This window comes from Rhipicephalus microplus, chromosome 4 (genome assembly GCF_043290135.1).
Source record: "Rhipicephalus microplus isolate Deutch F79 chromosome 4, USDA_Rmic, whole genome shotgun sequence".
Lineage (NCBI taxonomy): Eukaryota > Metazoa > Arthropoda > Arachnida > Ixodida > Ixodidae > Rhipicephalus > Rhipicephalus microplus.
The window spans coordinates 37233230-37252818 of NC_134703.1; the positions used below are offsets into that span (position 1 = coordinate 37233230).

General features: G+C 47.9%; 1 protein-coding gene across 1 annotated transcript in view; it reads left to right on the forward strand.

Moving 5' to 3' along the window:
* Positions 1–19589, forward strand: part of LOC119171883 (minichromosome maintenance 6) — a 41328-nt gene that overhangs the window by 19337 nt on the left and 2402 nt on the right. Inside the window, exons 13-16 of the mRNA XM_037422752.2 lie at positions 8129–8257; positions 8767–8928; positions 13149–13518; positions 17963–18126. Of these exons, the coding sequence (XP_037278649.2) occupies positions 8129–8257; positions 8767–8928; positions 13149–13518; positions 17963–18126 (825 nt within the window). The remainder of the gene's footprint in view (positions 1–8128; positions 8258–8766; positions 8929–13148; positions 13519–17962; positions 18127–19589) is intronic.

A 19589-nucleotide genomic window follows, 5' to 3' on the forward strand; every position in this document is an offset into this window, starting at 1 on the left:
TTCGCGCAGATTCCGGCTGACATCACTATTTTTTTTAACTGTTCCAAATGGCCAACAGCACGCAAGCTGTCGGGAGTGTTCAGGCAAGCGTCCTCTATTATTAACAGCGCCTCCGAGACTTCCCGTGAGGTGCAATGAGGTCGCGGCTGTATATCCTCGCATGATTCTTCGTCCGAATCGTGGTCTTCATGGGCGCCCGTGACATCAATAATAATCTCTTGATCGGTTAGGAGACCACTCGTGGCAACACCATGATCAATCGCGATGTAGTCTTGAAAGGTCACATCTGTAGGAAGGACAGCATCGAAAGTCGGGCAGTCATCGTCGGTGGACTCGGCTGACACCTCCTCGATGCCATCGTCAGCTACTGCTGCATGCTCGGGCCTCACAAAACCACTGTGCCGAAAACAGTTGGCGATGACTTGCGGCGGAGTGTTTTTCCACACGTGGGCGATGATGTGCACTGCGCCGAGTATGTCCACTTGACACAACTTTCTAGCTTCTGAGCATAGGATCATTCGCTCTAGCAGGTGCTTGCGGTACTTCGACTTCACGTAGTGAATGATACCCTGGTCCATCGGCTGAAAAGCAGACGTAGTGTTGGGCGGCGAAAAAACGACTTTGATGCTCTTCATTGGACTGTACAGTTATGGGCACTGCAGTTGTCAACAACCATAATTATCTTGCGGTCCTTCGACGTGAAGTGCCGGTTCAACTGCTGCAGCCAGCCGCGAAAAATGTCCGATGTCATCCATGCCTTCCTGTTCGCTGTGTACTCGACAGGAAGGTTTTTCACGTTCTTAAAACAACGTGGCTTAAGCGCCTTCCCGACGACAAGTAGTGGCAAGCGCTCCGTGCCAGTCACATTGGCGGCAAGAAGCACAGTTATCCTTTGCTTGCACTTCTTGCCACCAATGCACGAGTCCCCTTTGAAAGTCACCGTCCTGTCGGGCAGAGCTCTGAAAAATAGAGCAGTTTCATTTGCATTGAACACGTCACGTGGTTCATATGCGGCGATGTGCTCCAGCAGCTTCACATTTCTCCACTCGGTGGTCCCGCTTTCGTCAACACTGGCCTTTTCGCCGCACACACTCCTGAAGACAAGTTCGTGTCTCTCTCGAAACCTCGCAAACCACCCTTCTGACGCTTTGAACGATTCAATGTTCATCATTGCAGCGTACTTCTCACCTTGTGCCATGATGAGAGGTCCGCTCAAAGGCAGATGCGCGTTGCGACAGTCAGTAATCCACCGGAGCAAAGCTTCTTCGAGCTGGGGATGAGCTGCGGTTCGCAACCGCTTTCTAGAGGCATGAAACTTCTCGCTTTCGAAGGCTTGTCGAATCTGTTGTTCATTTTTCACGTACGTTCCCAATGTGCTCCGCTTCACGTTGTACTTGGTCATAACCTGCTGTCGCGATTCGCCGTTCTTCAGTGTTTCCGAAATTTCCACTTTAGTCGCCAAGTTCTTCGCGTCGTAGTTCTGCCGCTTTTTCGGCGTTGCCATCACTGTAGCGCACGATGGTGGTGGCATGCAAATACGGTCACAATGGAAGAAAAAGAGAACTCCGCAAGAAGAGATGGTTCCGACACGACAACACAAGGAAAAATGGCGTCGGAGGCGCTGAGTGGAGAAGAAAGAAGACGCCGTCGTTCGGTGACGCTGCGATCGCCCCCACTAATTTATGATGATGGCGATGCCACTCAGGTTTCAGTTTCACTCCAGTGGTGCCAGCGCTGCTTTGTCACTTTTTTGTGTAGCAGCAGCCGTCAGCATTTGTCCGAATTGCGGTGCGGAGCCGAATTCCGATGAAATAACAAAGGTTTGGTCCCGTAGATTAACATGCACTTTGGCCGGGACCAATAGAGCCGTCCGAATTATCCGAATTTCCGAATTAACGGGTGTCGAATTAACGAGCTTGTACTGTATATGGCATATAAAGAAAAATGGGCACATTTATCATGACCTAACTAACCTGCACAATATTTTTTTAAATTGAAATGAGGTCTCTATGCATATGCCTTTTTTTTCATTCAAAGGAAGTCTAAACAACTTTAAACAATTTTGAGTAGTAGCAAGTTTTGACGTTCTGTAGGATGCGGGTGATGACCAATAAAATATGTATTATTTTAAAATTAATTATACTTAGAGCATACAAGCCATTCCAACAAGCTTTTAAGCTTTAAGAAATGATAGATTGATTTCAGGCAAAATGTTCATTTAAATTCGAATTAAAGCTTTGCGGCAGAGCGTGTTTCTCCTGGAAAGGTGTTTTCGCGGCTTAGCACTTCTACATTGCAGTGAAACCATTTTTACAGGCAGTTACGTGCGGACTAATATACATCTATTCGTTCACTGTGAATACTTCGAAATTTTCAATACCTTAAATTTGAATCGAAGCGAATTCGAATAGTCTACTATTCGCTCGATGATTCGAAGCATTTGAATATTCGCACAAGCCTAGTCGTTACAGCTATTGAACTTATGAGGTGAAATGTTGACCGAAGCAGCCTTTGCATTTTAACTGTATACACTCAAACCTCATCATAACCAAGTTACATCTCACACTAAAATAGCTTCATCATATCCAAAACTTCGTTATAAAGGTTTATTCTTAACACTTTGTCTATTGAAAGACTTGAAAAGGGGTTTATTGGTGACTGTTGCGACGGTGGTCCTACGATGAAACACGATCGGGAAAGAGCAACGGTCAAGCAGATGCCGGCGATGATCAGCACGAGCCGAGCGAGAGAAGCCCAGCACCCAGTACCCAAGCGGTGGCGATGTTGCTTGCCAACAATGCGTTTTCTTCTTCACAATTTGCCCCCGCCGAAAAAAAGCCATCCTGGCGACCTAAGAGTCCGGAGGCAGAGGGCTATGATATGGCTTAAGGCGGGCGACGTGGACGATGTCACGTCCACGCCAGCGCATGTCGTCAGATGGGGAAAGTAGTTCAATGAGAAAATTCACCACCAGCGAGGTTTGCTCCAAAACGCGGTATGGGCCCTCGTACTTTGGAACGAGTTTTGAGGAAAGGCCGGGGTTTGGTAAGGAACGGCCAGCCATACAAGTGATCCCGGGAATAGCTGTGGCTTTGTGAAGAGTCGGCGTTGTTTTCTTTCTGGCGCTGCTGTTCTTGTGACGTAAAGGTGCGTGCGAGTTCATGGCACTCTTCCGCATTTCGGGCAGCTTTGGACACAGATGGCCATTCGGATGCGTCAGGATGGTATGGAAGGAGAGTGTCGATGGTGTGGGATGGTTCGCGTCCATAAAGAAGAAAGAAAGGTGAAAATCCAGTGGTAAACTGTGCTGCGGTGTTGTATGCGAACGTGATGAATGGAAGAGTGCGATCCCAGTTAGTATGATCCGATGTCACATACATCGCGAGCATATCTCCAAGGGTGTGGTTAAATCTCTCCGTGAGCCCGTTAGTATGCGGGTGGTATGCCGTAGTCTTGTGATGAACAACATGGCATTCAGAAAGCAGAGACGTGACGACTTCTGATAGGAAAGCTCGACCTCGGTCACTTAGTAGTTCTCGAGGTGCACCATGTCGTAGTATGAAGCGATGAAGCACGAAGGATGCTACGTTCCGCGTTGTGGCACTTGAAAGGGTGGCGGTCTCAGCGTAGCGTGTTAAATGGTCCACAGCGACTATGATCCACCGATTTTCATCTGATGTTGTCGGTAGAGGGCCATAGAGATCAATTCCGATCCGATCGAAAGGTTTGGCAGGGCACGAAAGCGGTTGAAGCGCACCGGACGAGTGGAAAGGCGGTGACTTGCGGCGTTGGCAGTCAGGGCAGCCCATATCGAATTTTCGAACAAAATTATACATTCCGCGCCAGTAGAAGCAATGGCGAATGCGTTCGTAAGTTTTGAAAACTCCGGCATGACTACATTGGGGATCGTCGTGAAAGGAGGCGCAGATTTGTGATCGCAAGCTGCGCGGGACAACCAAGAGCCACTTATGACCTTCAGGGGCGTAGTTGCGTCGGTGTAGCAGCCGATCACGTATGGCGAAATGAGCAGCTTGACGTCGGAGAGATCGTGGTACCGCAGTGGTTGACGATTCAGAGAGACAGTCAAAAAGGGAAGCGATCCACGGGTCCTTGTGCTGTTCACTGGCAAAGGAGTCGAGGTCGAGAGATGCGAAGTAGTTGGTACCAGTGGTTCCGCAGGCCGAGTCGGGAGGTAAAGGCGAACGCGACAGGGCGTCGGTGCCAGAATGCTTGCGTCCGCTGCGATAGATGACGTGAATGTCGTACTCCTGGATTTGCAGTGCCCACCGAGCTAGGCGGCCAGAAGGATCCTTCAATGTGGCGAGCCAACAAAGTGCATGGTGGTCCGTTACCAGGTCGAATGGGCGACCGTACAAATAAGGGAGGAACTTGCGAAGCGCCCACACTAGCGCCAAGCACTCCTTTTCAGTAACGCTGTAATTGGCCTCAGCTTTAGTAAGCGTGCGACTCGCATAAGCAACGACGTATTCGGAGTAGCCCGGCTTGCGTTGGGCGAGGACAGCGCCAAGACCAACACCGCTAGCGTCTGTGTGAATTTCCGTTGCAGCTGTTGGGTCGAAATGCCGAAAAATTGGAGATGTTAGCAGACTACAGAGCGTGGCAAACGCAACGTCGCAGTCAGGAGACCAGGATGAAAGGTCTGCGTCACCGTGTAGGAGGTTGGTCAGTGGTGACATGATCGACGCAAAATTTCGCACGAAGCACCGGAAGTACGAGCATAGTCCAACAAAACTGCGTAATTCTTTCAGTGTAGTAGGTTTCGGGAACTCAGCGACTGCTCGCAGTTTTGCAGGGTCGGGTAGAACACCACGCTTGGACACGATGTGTCCCAAGATGGACAGCTCTCGCGCGGCGAAGCGGCACTTATAAGGTTCAGTTGGAGCTCAGCGTTGGTTAAACACGTCAGAACCAGTTGGAGCCGAAGCAGATGTGTAGGAAAATCGGGAGAGAAAACGACAATGTCGTCGAGGTAGCATAGACACACAGACCACTTCAGTCCACGCAGTGTGTTGTCCATGAGTCGTTCAAACGTGGCAGGAGCATTACAAAGCCCAAATGGCATTACGTTAAATTCGTACAGGCCATCTGGTGTAATGAACGCAGTTTTCTGGCGATCAGCTTCTGCCATAGGAACCTGCCAGTAGCCCGATCGTAAGTCTAAGGAGGAGAAGAACTCGGTTCCTTGGAGGCTGTCAAGGGCGTCGTCAATGCGCGGTAATGGATAGACGTCTTTCCGCGTCACCTTGTTTAATCGCCGGTAGTCGACGCAAAATCGAATCGATCTATCCTTCTTTCAAACTAGAACGACTGGAGGTGCCCAAGGACTGTGCGATGGTTGAATGACACGACGGCGTAGCATCTCTTCGACCTGGTCATTGATGATGTTCTGCAGCAGAGACACGGTACGGTCTTTGACGCAATGGCTGGTGCGAACCGGTGTCAATGTAGTGGTGCACTGCGGAAGTCCGACGCAATTGCGGCTGAGAAACGTCGAATGAATTCGCAAAGTGCTGGAGGAGATTAAGAAGCTCGGCGCGTTCATGGGCACTTAAGGTGTCGGCGATGGAACTCGAGAAGGTGTCACTCGATGAGCATTCTAGAGGGGAAAGGGCGTGAAGTTCGGTCGAGGCGCTACTGCACGATTCGTCTGGCATGTTAAGGAATAAAGAGGAATCGAGGTACTCCACTCGACCGAGACATTCGCCGGCAAGTAGCGTAAGCGGTGCAGAAAGGTTGTTATGGACGAAAATATTGCTTCGGTCAGCAGTGACGTCAAGTGTAGCGAAAGGCAAGGAAACGGCTCTGCGGCTCATGAAGATGTCGGAAGGTGTAAACATTACTGTAGCATCGTTATGGTCATCGCAGCAAACAGGGACAACGGCAAGAGAGGCTGACGGAATTTCAGTGTCTTCATGTACGACGAGTTTCGGGGACCGCTCAAAAGTTTCGTGCAAAGGCTCGCCAGACAGGTGCAAAAATTGAACTTCAGCGCGTGCGCAGTCGATGACGGCATGATGATGTGACAGGAAGTCCCACCCGAGGATAACGTCATGCGAGCATACCGAAAGGACGATGAACTCGACATCGTACATAGAGCCTTGGATGAATATGCGGGCTGTACAGGTTCCGAGAGGTCGAACTGGTTGTGCGCTAGCCGTACGAAGCGATAGTCCAGAGAGCGGCGTGGTCACTTTGCATAGGGAGCGGCAGAGCTGGGCGGCTATAACAGAAACGGCAGCACCTGTGTCGATGAGGGCTAAGGTAGAAACACCATCGACAGATATGGCGACGACGTTAGTAGATGAAGTGCGAGGGCTTGGGCATTTTGACGACGGCGCAGTTCTTGCCTCTGGAACTGCGGCGTTCAGTTTTCCCGGTTGGAGGAAGCGGGTCGGGGATGCATTGAGGACAGAGATCGCCTGCGAGGAGACGGCGAGCGGGGAGAGTGAGTCGGAGATGGGGGCTGGGGTGACTGAGACTCGGAAGGTTAGTGTAGCCACACTGCGGTGAGGGGTAGGGAGCAGGTAGGTGCGTGGGCTGCGGATCATACGGTAACGGCCAAGTAGCGTTGTGTTGCCATTGGAAGCGACGACGACAATATCGTGCCACATGTCCTGGAGTACCGCAGGCGTAGCAGATTGATCGATTGTCAGCAGTGCGCCAGGCATTGCTGACTCGCGGTGCGGCCCAAGGTGTCGAAAGAGGGGTAGAGTGGGGAGCAAGTGCAGACATGGGGGGCAAATGCTGCTGGCGGGGTCTGCTGCGTACCACCTGGGCATAAGTAAGAGGCGCGGCCACGGGCTGCATAGCCGGCGCATGGGGAACAGGCATGGCCACTGGCTGCTGGTGGGCAGCGATGGGAACAGCCTGAGCTACCTCTTCGGCAATAACGTCGCGGAGTGGGGAGGGCAGACGAGAGGACGGCGGCTGCTGCGTGAAGGGAATCAACGACAGCTGCCGAGCTACTTCTTCACGCACAAAGTCTTTGATCTCTTGCAGGGTTGTTGAGTAATCAGGAACAGAAGTAAGACTAGATAGTGAGTCAGCGTGTGAGGAAAATGGCAGAGTCAGGGCGCGCTGCTTTCTCAACTCGTCGAAACTTTGACATAAAGTCACAAGTTCCGCAACGGTGGCAGGATTGCGCGCCAGGAGCATCTGAAATGCGCCGTCATTTATCCCTTTGAGGATGTGTTGAATCTTCTCTGACTCGGGCATGGCGGTGTTCACACGGTTGCAAAGACCAATAATGTCTTCGATGTAACTGGTGAACGATTCAGATGGCTTCTGTGCGCGAGTCCGCAAGCGTTGTTCGGCTCTGGACTTGCGGACAGCGGGTCGGCCGAAAACATCAGCAAACGACGTTTTGAAGATGGAACACGTCGTAATGCCGTTTTTGTGGTTGTTATGCCACATTTCGACCACGTCAGTGAGGTAAAAGATGACGTTAGTCAACTTGTCCGCGTCATCCCACTTGTTGTTTGCGCTCACCATTTCGTAGTTAGCGAACCAGTCTTCCACGTCGGTCTCATCAGCTTCGCTAAAGACCTCGGGCTGTCGCTAGCGAAGATTGCCGGGGTTGCTGGAGGATGGATTGGAATAGCCAGGTTGCGCGTTGTTGGTTGCCATGATGCGAGCGAGGTAGCGTTCGGTTGCGCAGATCCAGGTTTAGGCGACGGCGAATGGCAGAACCCAGGTTCGAGCAAAGGGGAAGGTCAGCACCCTCCACCAATAGAAAAGGGGTTTATTGGCGACTGTTGCGACGGTGGTCCTACGATGAAACACGATCGGGAAAGAGCAACGGTCAAGCAGATGCCGGCGATGATCAGCACGAGCCGAGCGAGAGAAGCCCAGCACCCAGTACCCAAGCGGTGGCGATGTTGCTTGCCAACGATGCGTTTTCTTCTTCACAGACTATTTTAATACTTTGTTATAACCGGTGTTTTGTTATATCTGGATCATTATTTCGAGGTTTGTGTGTATTTGAGGAAGTTTGGTTGAGCACACCTATGCTAGTCTAGGTGCTAAAGTTATTAGGATGTAATTGTGACCTTACATCTGCAAGATCAAAATGTATTTAATTAATTTTATATTGTGCCCTAAATCATAGGTCACAGATTATGCAATTGCACGGCGCATCATAGATCTGCACTGCAACCACGAAGATAGCCTCGAGAAGAAATACAGTCATGAAGACATTCAGCGCTATATCCAGTTTGCACGGATGTTTAAGCCCAAGGTGAGTAGATCACTGTCATTTCAACTGTGACAGCTGGCAATCATGACAGCAATTGGATATAAATGCAGAATCACGGTATTGCATCCAGCAGGAGTTCTGTACTAATAACTTTTCAACACTGTCTGTGACATCACTGTAGGCCTTATTGCAGCTTCTCGGATACAGCTCGTGGTCATCACTATAGCGCACCAAGGATTAAGTTTGCTTGTCGAAGACTGCAAAATGTATATGCCAAAACGAACGAGTCTTGTGAAGCAACATTAAAGCTAGGATATTTTCCTCTGAAAAGTAATGCCGCAGCTTGAACTGCCCAGGAATTACGAAAAACTGTGCGTGTAAGACAGGTAGGGATCTGAAGCAAATTTAGCCCTTCACTACATTACGCTGAGAAGGTTTGAATCCTCTGTTATTTTCATTGGTTTGACATTTCATGGCTCTTTATAGTTTTTGAGCAGACTCTGGTTATTCTTCAGTGAACAGGGTTTACAGGACAGCTCTCTGTATGCTAGGTCAGTACAGAGGCACGGGACTACCTTGTGGAACAGTACCGGCAGCTACGACAGCGTGATGCTGGAGGCCTGTCGAAGTCATCGTGGAGAATTACTGTGCGGCAGCTGGAAAGCATGGTTCGCATAGCTGAGGGCATTGCTCGGATGCACTGCTCAGACCAGGTGAGTGAACCTGAACTAGGGAAATTTATTTCGAGGTTCTCTTGGCATGCTTGCTCTTATGACTGCCATGTTTGAGAAATTATTCGTGGCTGTCAGGGCAAATTCATTGCAAATGCAGTCGACCACTGGCATTTATTCACTAAATTCATTATCCTCCATAATTTAATTATTTGGACAACCACAACAGTTCCACCCACACGTGAAATAAATATAAATACACTGCTGGAATTTCTGAATTCTTATGTGAATGCAGGTGAACTTCGATATATCGAACGGCACGGCGATCGCGAAATAGTTAGATATATGCAGAATTCAATATAAAAAAAAGTTATGAAAAAATTGCGTCAACAGCTTGCTGAAAACAACCAACGAACCGTTCAAGCGTGGTGCAGTAAATACTCACTTGAAGATTCAAACATAGTATTTATTGTGTTGGTTTAAAATATTGAAAAAGAGTAGCCTGCTTTTTGTTGGCCATGGCGTGTTTGACGACTGCGTCCTCAATATAGTCCAGGCGATCCATAAGTGATAGGCCGGTGCCTTCAATCGCGCCGCACAACCTCAGCTGATGTCGGGAGCGGGGCTCCATCAGCGCTTGCGGGATCCACCTCGGCAGAGTCTTCATTTGGCTGCTCAGCAGTAGCTTCGGCGACAATCTCCACATCCGTGAGCTCCGCCGTTCAGAGTTAGGCCTGTCGCGCACCACATTGCGCGACAGGCCTAACTCCGAACGCACGAACACTGCGAGCACAACGACCGATGCCTGCCGATGCTACGGGGGAGGAGCTTGCAACAAGTGTGCAGTGTGCCGTTGACACCATAGAGACTGCAACGACTGCAAGCTGCAAGGCTGCGGCGTGAGTCCGGGTGTAAAGCGCGCACATGGCGCGCCCATGCTGGCTCGCCTGACTGCTTTCCCTTTCCCGGCGGCAGCGCGGGCCCCGTCCGAGACAGTCGTCTGCGTCCTTTCCCTCCTATACTTTCCTCTTTAATCTTTACCTTCCACTCCCCCATCTCCCACGCGAAGCCGTGTTGGTGCCTTCATATTGAAAGACGATAACAGCTCCGCGCTTTTCTCTTCTCTTTCCTCATTTAAGAACCTCTACCGCAAGGCTGCGGCGCGCGTACGCCGCTACGTAAAAGTGGCGCTTCTGGCGCCATCGATGTGTGCAGCATTCGTAAACGCCCTCCGCTCTACCGCTACTTTCGAGAGTTGCGGGAAAGCTCTCCGCCTGTCAATGGAGCGCGGGCGGTTTGGGGTGGCCGAGTTCGATATATCCATTATATGTCAAACTTTGTTCGAAATAAAAATCAATAATGCATGCGATTTCCCGCGTGATATAGGAACCGTTCGATGTAGGCAATAATTCGATATATCCATGTTCGATATATTGAGGTTTGACTGTACAGTGAAACCTCGTTAAACCGTAGTTGGCCGGAGCTCGGAAAAAGTACATACTAAACGGTCGTACTGCTTAACCGAAATAGCGTCGGGTCGCTCACTTACCTTTCAAAAAAAGAAACCTTCAGAGAGTGCGATGAAAGAACAAAAAACGTGCAGTAATTTATTAACTTTGCGTGACAAAGTCTGTAATCTTAATTTGACGACGCGGCGGCCTAGCAGCAACGACAGCGGCCTCAAACTCACTTATGCTGTGAGCCAGCTTTTCCACCAGCCTACTCTTCTCGGCAAATACCCGCATGATGCCGACGCAATGCAAGCTTCGGCCACTGTCGAACCTGGATCACCCGTGTTGTCGCTTTCCATGTCGTCCTCATCACTCTCATTTGGCGACACTGGCAACCCAGGCAACAATGGCTTCGTTGGATATGTCTGGAGATGTCTGCACATCGCTGTCTGCGTCTCCTAAGTCGGACTAGGAAATGCTTTCCGCAACGCCCTGCCGCTCCAGCACTTCAGCTAGCAGAGTTTTGCAAGCTTCGTCTACGATGTCCAAAGTCTAGTTGATGGTGTCACTGGCATCATCTGCGTCGCCCGCACACACACTGAGGCCAGCACGCTTGAAGCAATTTTGAACTGTTGTTGCTTCAACCTGCCGCCACGAGTATTCAAGTAGGTGAATCGCGCCAATCAGGTCGATGGAGAATAATTTGCCACATTCAATGGCGAGAAAAAATCTGCGCAGCAGATTCTTCTTGTAGAGCTGTTTTACAGCTCAAATGATGCCTTGGTCCAAGGACTGGGCAATCGCTGTTGTGTTTGGTGGCAGTAACGCCGACTTCACAGCCGTCAGGTTGTCCAGGGCGACGTTCGCCGAAGCGTTGTCTAAAATAATAACTCTTATGTTCTTAGCTGCAAAATGACGATCGATGAGGCGCACGTCCTCCTCAAAGAGTTTTGCCGTCATCCATGCTTTGGTGTTGCTGCGATAGATGACCCCTGATGGCAACCGGGCGCCTTTGAAACATCTAGGCTTCGCCGACTTTCCAATCACGAGGAGCGGAGTTTTGTCGGTTCCAGACATGATTACGGAAAATGCCACTGATATTCTGTCTTTTGCATGCTTGCTGCCAGTGCACGTCTCGCCTTTGAACGCGAGTGTTTTTTCTGGTAGCAGCTTAAAGAATAGCGCCGATTCATCCATATTAAAGATGTCATCAGGTGCGTAGTCTTCAAGATGTTCTTCAGCTAACCATTTTGCCACTGCTCCACGCCATCCACGTCAGCAGCAGCACCTCTCCCGAAACAGTCCTCATGGTAATGCCGTGCCTCGCCTTAAATCTGGCCAGCCAGCCATTGCTGCTCACAAAGTTGTCATGGTTGAGCATCGAGGCAAAAACCAGGGCCTTCTCCACGAGCAGGGGTCCGCTGATAAGCAGATTTTTTGACTGTGCAGCTTTTAGCCACTTCACCAGTGCCTCCTCTACATCCGAAAACGCCAAACCGCGTAGCCGGCACCTTTTCGCAGTTGCTGCAGCACTGCCGAGCAACTTCTCTCTGGAATTCCAAATTCCACACACCGTGGTTAACGGCAGGTGCTTTTCGCGTGCCAGCGCTGATTTTTTGTGCCACTTTCAATAGCACGAATTATGTCTAATTTCTCCGCTATTTTCAGCACTCTATGCTTTTGTCCCAGCTTCGGCATGATGCAAGTACCAAGCAGCACAAGCACACATAACAACACGTGAAAAACGACGCGAGAGCTGTACGGCACGGACCAACCAGAGAACATCTATGCACGGCGGCAAAGGAACAAAGAAAGCAAAGCAAGCGCACACCGTGTTTGCGTGTTTGTGCAAAGCGCCATCGTGTGGACAACACCAGAAACCTAGCCGGCCGAGTGCTTCTTGTTGCAGAAAAATCCAAGAGTTGGCGCTCACCAACACAGCCGCCATCATCATCAACACAAACAAGCAAGGCGTGTTTCGATCTCTGGGGCTTGCTGTTCTGTTGGGACGCGCATTGGGGGACGACATGCCGCGGCGAGTGCGCAACGAAAATTGGAAAAACTACTTATTAACCGATACATACGCGATAAGCTAATACGGCTTATGCACATACAAAATTCATTATGTTCAATGGCCGCCGAGTTGGGGATTTGACTTCACTACTTTTAAAACGAAGCTACTGTTTACGCGGGTACGGTTTAATGAGGTTTCACTGTATTTTAAGGTGGAACTACACAAAAATTTGTCTGTAGCTATGGCAATTTTTGTACAACAACAGTGCAGAGTTGTTTGCAGTGTACCTACAAGACAAAGTTTGCGATATACTTTTCATAATCTGCAATTGCTCTTCCCTGTGCAGCATATTCGCTTTCCTGTGCTGCATAATCGCTTCCCTGTGTTGCACATTTGCCCAACTAATGGCGGAATGTGCTTTGCTTCATGTGGAGACAAGGTCCTGCCGTAGTTGCATGTGCTAGGGCTTGTCTATTGTGCGTGTTTATATCAAAATGGCTGAGTCTACATTTTCAATGTCGTAGTGCAAGCGGGCTGCACTCAAACATGCTGTCTTTGCAGTCAGTGACCAGCCACCATTAGGAAAGCCAACTTCACAATAAAAACTTGCAGTTGGTGTAGTGATAAAAAAAAGATTCCTCAGCATTTTTTACAAAGGTTCTGTTTTTGTTGAATTTGAGTGCGATTTATTGTGTTTTGTTTTTTAATTAGGTTTTTATATATCAATATATACCTGTTTTCTTCATAGCGAATGCATTCTGATTTTTCGCCTTCTCTTGATGGCAAACTGCCGACAGGTTCTTCCCAAGCATGTGAAGGAGGCATATCGTCTGCTCAACAAGTCCATCATTCGTGTGGAACAGCCAGACATTCATCTCTATGAGGAGGAAGACGAAGAGAATGAGGCAGAAGGTGGAGAAAACGCAGAGGATGCCATGGAGGTTGACGAGCCACCTGTCAATGGCATTGCTGGGGATGCACATGGTGATGGAGACGATGTGAATGACATTGGCATCATCAAGCCTAAGCAGAAGAAGGAAGCAAGTGCCAAGAAGCCACATCTCACAGCTGCGCAGCAGAAGGCTCTTACACTTTCATACGAGGACTACAAGAAGACCGCAAACTTGCTTGTTTTACACCTGCTGCGTGAGGAGACTCGAATGGAAGGTGTGTGCTACTGGCTTTTTTTTCTCTCTCTCTCTCTCTCTCTACCAGTAACCTAGCGGACAAGACTCATGCTGTGCTGTGCTCCCTGACATTTCTGATGCCTGGTTCATTTTACGTCACAATATTATCAGCACCAGCAGCGGCATTTACTAGTTGCGCTGTATCTATAAACGTGTGAAAAGTACATTGCCTGTGACCAGTATGTTGGCTACTGCACAGGTTGTTCGGAGTATCTTTTGTATGACATAAGCAGCCAATTGTTTTCTTTTGTTAGCCCATGCTTCACGTTTCTCAAGGTATCATGTTGCACTCGGCATGCCATGCAGTTGCGACATGAATCGTGATATTATGTGTGTGCCAACTATCCCAGCAACAAGTGTTCCTTGTGACCTGTCATTTTTTGGCATTCAAGTTCTGCGTGTGTTTATTTTTTTGTGTGGGTTTCTTCAACAGTGGTCTTACACAGTCGGAGCCGTTTATAAGACACTGATGTAAGAGACACTGATTTAAGAGACAAATGGGTGTAAGAGAGGCCAGTGTGCCAACATTAAGATAGGGATAGATAAGAAAATGCATTCGTGGGCATGCTGATCATAAGAGACACCTCATTTAATGAACAAGAAATATTTCCATGCGTGTGTCTCTTATAATGGGGCTCAACTATAGTACAGTCAGACCATTTCATGAAACATAACAAATAAGCCACGCTGCAAATATGACATGTATACTAGGCTATGTTTTTGGTTGCCTTAATCCATCGACGGAAGATGCCATGAACGGCGAATAAAAGTTCGGAGAGCAAGTTTTCTAAACAAACCGTGGCACAGTCAACGTTAGTACACTTAAACATCACTATTTAGTCAAGGGTTCGTATTAGATTAGCTGGCGTTAACTTGAAGCGGACTCGTGGATGACTCGTCGGCGATCGCCTAAGCGCATGTCGGGGGCCTATGAATAGTAATTTAAGATCACCTTTCGCGCTAGTGCACACAAAATGATGTCATTTTGTTTACAAGCTATTGCATCACATCCGCTTTATTTTTGTTCGAAGTGTTTCCTCCTCACAGAGATGGCGCTAAGCCTCATGAGCAGCAGTATCAGCCACCATTTTCTGAATGTATGGGCTTCTATGGAGCCATCGCTACCAGTCTATACATACCTTGGTTGACACACATGGAGGTCGCTCACTTCGCCAGCCGGAAATGACGTCACGTGCAACCCATGCATATAAAACGTAACGAACAAGCGAGGAGGCTCCGCAGCAATAACCTTCTACCCTGCAGTGGCAACCCTGCTGATGTAAGCAGGATCGCCACTGACAATCGAGTAAAATTCCCCAAGCGACGAGCGAAAAGTCTCCAAAATTCGCCATTCTTCTTCAATTTTGCCAAGGAAGTTGCCACTTTTCGTATGTCTTGCTTGTCTAGTTATAAAAATTGCTAATTTTGTATAACCCCGTGCAGTACAGTACCATCCGTAACGCCTCCATTATACTGATGTTTCTCAACACCATTTGCACAAGCTGCTTCACAGAGAAAGGGCATGCATGCTCCAGCAGCGTTCCTGAATGCTACTGTCCCTCCCATAACAAAAGTTCGTGATGGTTTCAGTTGTAGCAAGTAAAAGGCAAAGCAGCCGTTACACCAAGAAGGGGACGGCGTACGTAGCCTTCCTGCAGATTCAGAGATTTTCATTGCAGTGAAATCATGTCTCATAATCAAACAACTTAATTACAGAACAATGGGAATAACTTTTTCGAAAGTACTGCGAACCTATCTCAATGCCCGTAGCATGCTTACGCTACACATTTGCCTCAGTGCAGTTTCTGAAGTTTCTGAAGGCTGCCTAAGGAACCCGATTTCTTGACCGACCTGAAAAGTGTGTTAACAAATTTAAACTAGATAGGAAATTAGGGGGTACTACAGCTGTAAAGAAGTCGACAAGCTACTCAGGACAGTTAGTGCGATGGTCGGAACACGCAGCCTAACTGTCTGTCACCTAGCCACTTCGGATGCAACTTTTAAGAAGCTTAAAGCTCTTAAAGGTAACATAAAAATTTTTTCACTTGCCTTTTTTTTTTGTCGAATGATAAGTTAAGCTCTCGAGAGCTTAGGAAATGTAGCGGTAAGCGTGAGTGTGCCTTGAAAAATTAATTACAGCATGCTTTTAAAAGCTAGTTTCGGTTCCTTCTGTACCCTGTTGTCAGGATATGGCATGAGCAGCGCAACTAGGCGATAGTATGTGCCAAGCGCAAGTTTTCATGATGTATGCATTGCTTCTTTGACCGGCTGCTTCATCTGCTGTGCGCCGCAGGTGTGGAAACTGTCGACGCACGTGCCGCGACATCTGCCGCACCCAAGCGGAGGATGAAAAAGCGTCTCCAATTTGCTCATTTGCCCTCTACTTGGGTGCCTACGTGTCCAAACACGTGTAGTGCTTGTACAGGCCCTCACGCTGTCAACGATGAACGAACCGCACAGTGCGAGCAGACGGTCGAGAAGTCGACATGAAAACTGCCGTTTTTTTGTGTTTCGGTGCTTGACGTCATCACATCCAGCCAGACTGCTGCGTGAAGTCACCAGGAGTAGTACTGTAGCCTGACGTAAAGTTAGTGCCCATGTCAGTCAGTGCACCGTGAGAAGATTGACTCTCTCTGAGACGCTACGTACACAATTGTGTACACCACTCGTTTTTGCTATTTGCATCAAGTAGAGGTTAATAAATAGCAAGATATATCGTACTTTGAATAGATTGAACCTCCTGCATAATAAATTTCTCATAATTTACCTCCATTTTGCAGTGTACTAATACATATGATCACTTTTCTGAAGGCACTATCACATTTCACAAGTCACGCGACGTGCCGCCTTCTGCAAGCAATGTGGAAAGCAGAATTTTTCTTTGCTCAAAATGGACATATAAAATGAATTTGTGCTATAATCCTTGTCTGAGATTTCATTCTGTTTATGCCAAAAGTAAGCATTAATGGCTTCAGTGTAAAACATGACAACAGTTATAGCACGACAACAGAACGATGGCGCAGAGACAAGAAGGACACGAGCGTCCTTCTTGTCTATGTGTCGTCGTTCTGTTCTCGTGCTTTAACTATCGTCATGTCATACCAACTAACCCAAGCTGCCACACTTCAGTGTAAGGCTATATTTAATTACAAATTAAATATGATGAGTTACTATAACACCTAAATTCAAAAATTATCTTGTTATTCTTGTTGCACTAGAATATTGAGTGCCTTGAAGTAAAGTTGTAGTGATTTGACACATATACCGACAGTTATTCATAGGTGGCATCTGAAAGGCTTAATATTAAAATAAAATATATTATCAGCTTTAGCTGAGCGTTACATTTCCTAGAGCTGTCTCTGTATACAGGATATTTGTAAGGCAGAACAAACTTGGCTCGAAAAAAGGTGTCAGTGCCCCTTTAGAGCACCTAAAAAACTCAGTATAACACCATCGCCTCGCGGTGTGCGAAGCAGTCCACTGACCTAAATTCTCCTGGGAGGTTGCTGACAGACGCAAGAAGATACACAAAAGAAGCAGAATAGACGTGCTCAATTGCACGTAAAGTGTGCTTTCTACTGGTGGGTCTAAAGCTAGAAAAATTAGAAAAATTGTTGTCGCCTATTCGTCTTGAAGACACTGAGTATAGCATGGATAATTCAGTCAAGACTTAAGCTGAAAATTGCCAAAAATTCTTCATGTCGCCATTCATAATTTTAGATTGCCATGGCACTCCCAAAATTGCCAATTTGGTGAAAAGTAGCCTCCAGTGGCAACCCTGGATGTAAGAGATAAAAGGGTATAAGAGACGCCTGTGTGCCTACATTGAAAGTAGTGTTCATGAGAAAATGCATACATGGTACCCTGCTTATAAACAGACAGCTCTTATAAGCAGGGTACCATCTGCCCTGTGCATGTCTATTACAAAAGGGTGCAACTGTATTGACCTCATGAAAAGTGTGGAAAGCAACCTGTTGGCTGGGGGAAAGTGTAGAGAGCGTGTGACATACGTCACTCGAGCTGTGTTGCTTCTGGGGCGCCCTCTATAGAGATATCTACATAAAGAATGTTGTAAGAATAAACGGGGCCACTGTAGCGGACGCGGACAGTGCGTATCATTACTGCAATCATTGGGCTTCGGTCTGCATCCATGGCCACATTGGCTCGAACGTGCCCACTACAGAAAGTATTTCAGTTATGGTGGCTTACCAGTCTTTGAGCTGTGTTTTCTGTAGGTTTATTGTTTATATGCAACACTTCTCTGCCTTCAAATGATCATTTACACTGTCAGCGAGTTTAGGTGACATTTTGTTGCATCTGTTTAATTACTTTTGTAAAATAAATGCAGCAAAAGAATGTAGCAGTGAGCCTGGCTTAAACAATGTCGTATTGCTCTTCCATCTTTCTGTTCTTTATTGCAACAGCCGCAGAGAAGGAAGGGGCTGCATCTGAGGATGAAGGTGGTGTACGGCGCATGGATCTGATCAACTGGTACCTGAAGGAAATAGAGAGCGAGATAGAGACGGAGGAAGAGCTGATCCAGCGCAAGACCATTGTGGAAAAAGTAATCGAACGACTTGTGAACCGGGTAAGCTGGCTACTGGCTTGAAACTATCTTGACTTTTGAGAAAGCCAATTTCACGGAAAAAAATAGAACTTTGCAATCCTTAGCTGAACTGAGTGTGGCGGTGACATAATTCTTCTGTTGCCAGTTTGAAAAATGATGACAGAAGATTACAACTTAGACTACACTGAGTAACAATTTCATTTGTCACTGTGGCTCTTAAAATGAGTCTGGATCTGCTCCTGTCTGCATTTCGGTATGTACCGAGACTGGTACAAGTGCAACGCCGCCTCTGTATGAATAAGCATAGCAAAAAGCACGGAGGTGTGATAGTGGCCACTAACAAATGGGTGTGTGCAACTTATCGTTGACAGCCCCATCTCAGTAAGTATATTCAACCAACTGTCCGGCTTTGTGTGTTGCATAGCACTGTCCTAAGCTGCCGTACACTTTTAATAGGCATCAACCCAAGCACACTGTGCTGCTGTTCCCCTCTTCCTTCTTGTGCAGAAGTGCTAAGTGTGTCAAGGAGACAGGGAGTGTACATCTCTTGCAGTAGCAGCTTGTCATAGCGACATTGAACCAATGAGATATTACAGTCGACTCCCGTTAATACGAAGTTCACGGGAACCGCAAAAACTTCGAATTAAACAAACTTTGAAATAAGCAAAAAACACTAAAAATGACACTTTTATTAGTTTAAACAATACCTTCACATTTTTTATTATGCCCTAATCCATGGGCTGCAACACGGACGTCGTGTTTGCAGGCAGGTACACAAGACGGATGGCACTCAAGGCAGGTACGTTCATGTTGGCACTACATTGGTCCACAAGGAACAACGCCTTACTGCTTGATTGCGCGAACTTGCGGTCGAGTTTGGTGATCCAGTCCTTAAATATATCGGATGTCATCCACGCCTTTCTGTTCGAGGCATAATCCACAGGAAGAGTCTTCACGCCTTTAAAGCACCTAGGCTTGGCAGCCTTCCCGATCACAAGCAGGCGACACCGTTCTGTGCCAGTCATGTTCGCCGCGACTAGCACTGACACTCTCTCTTTGCTTTTTTCACCTCCAGAACAGTCGTCGTCTTTAAATGTCAGGGTCTTGTCCGGTAGCAGCCGATAAAAAAGTGCAGTCTCGTCTGCATTAAAAATGTCTGCCGGCTGGTATTATTTGAGGTACTCGCGAAGCTTGCCCGCTTTCCATGTCAGTCACGTTTCCTCATCGACTGACGCCTTCTCCCCACACACGCTTTTAAAAATCAGGTCGTGGCGATGTTTGAAACGCGTAAGCCACCCATCCGAAGCAGCGAAGTCGTTGATGCCCAACATTTCAGCAAGCGATGACGCTTTTGCCGTGACGACTTCACCACATAGAGGAAGTTTGTTGTTTCGTGCCTCTCTGATCGAAATCAGCAGTGCTTCCTCCAACTCGGGGTAGGCGCCGGTGCGCATCCGCTTCCGTGATGTCTTGAATTTTTCACT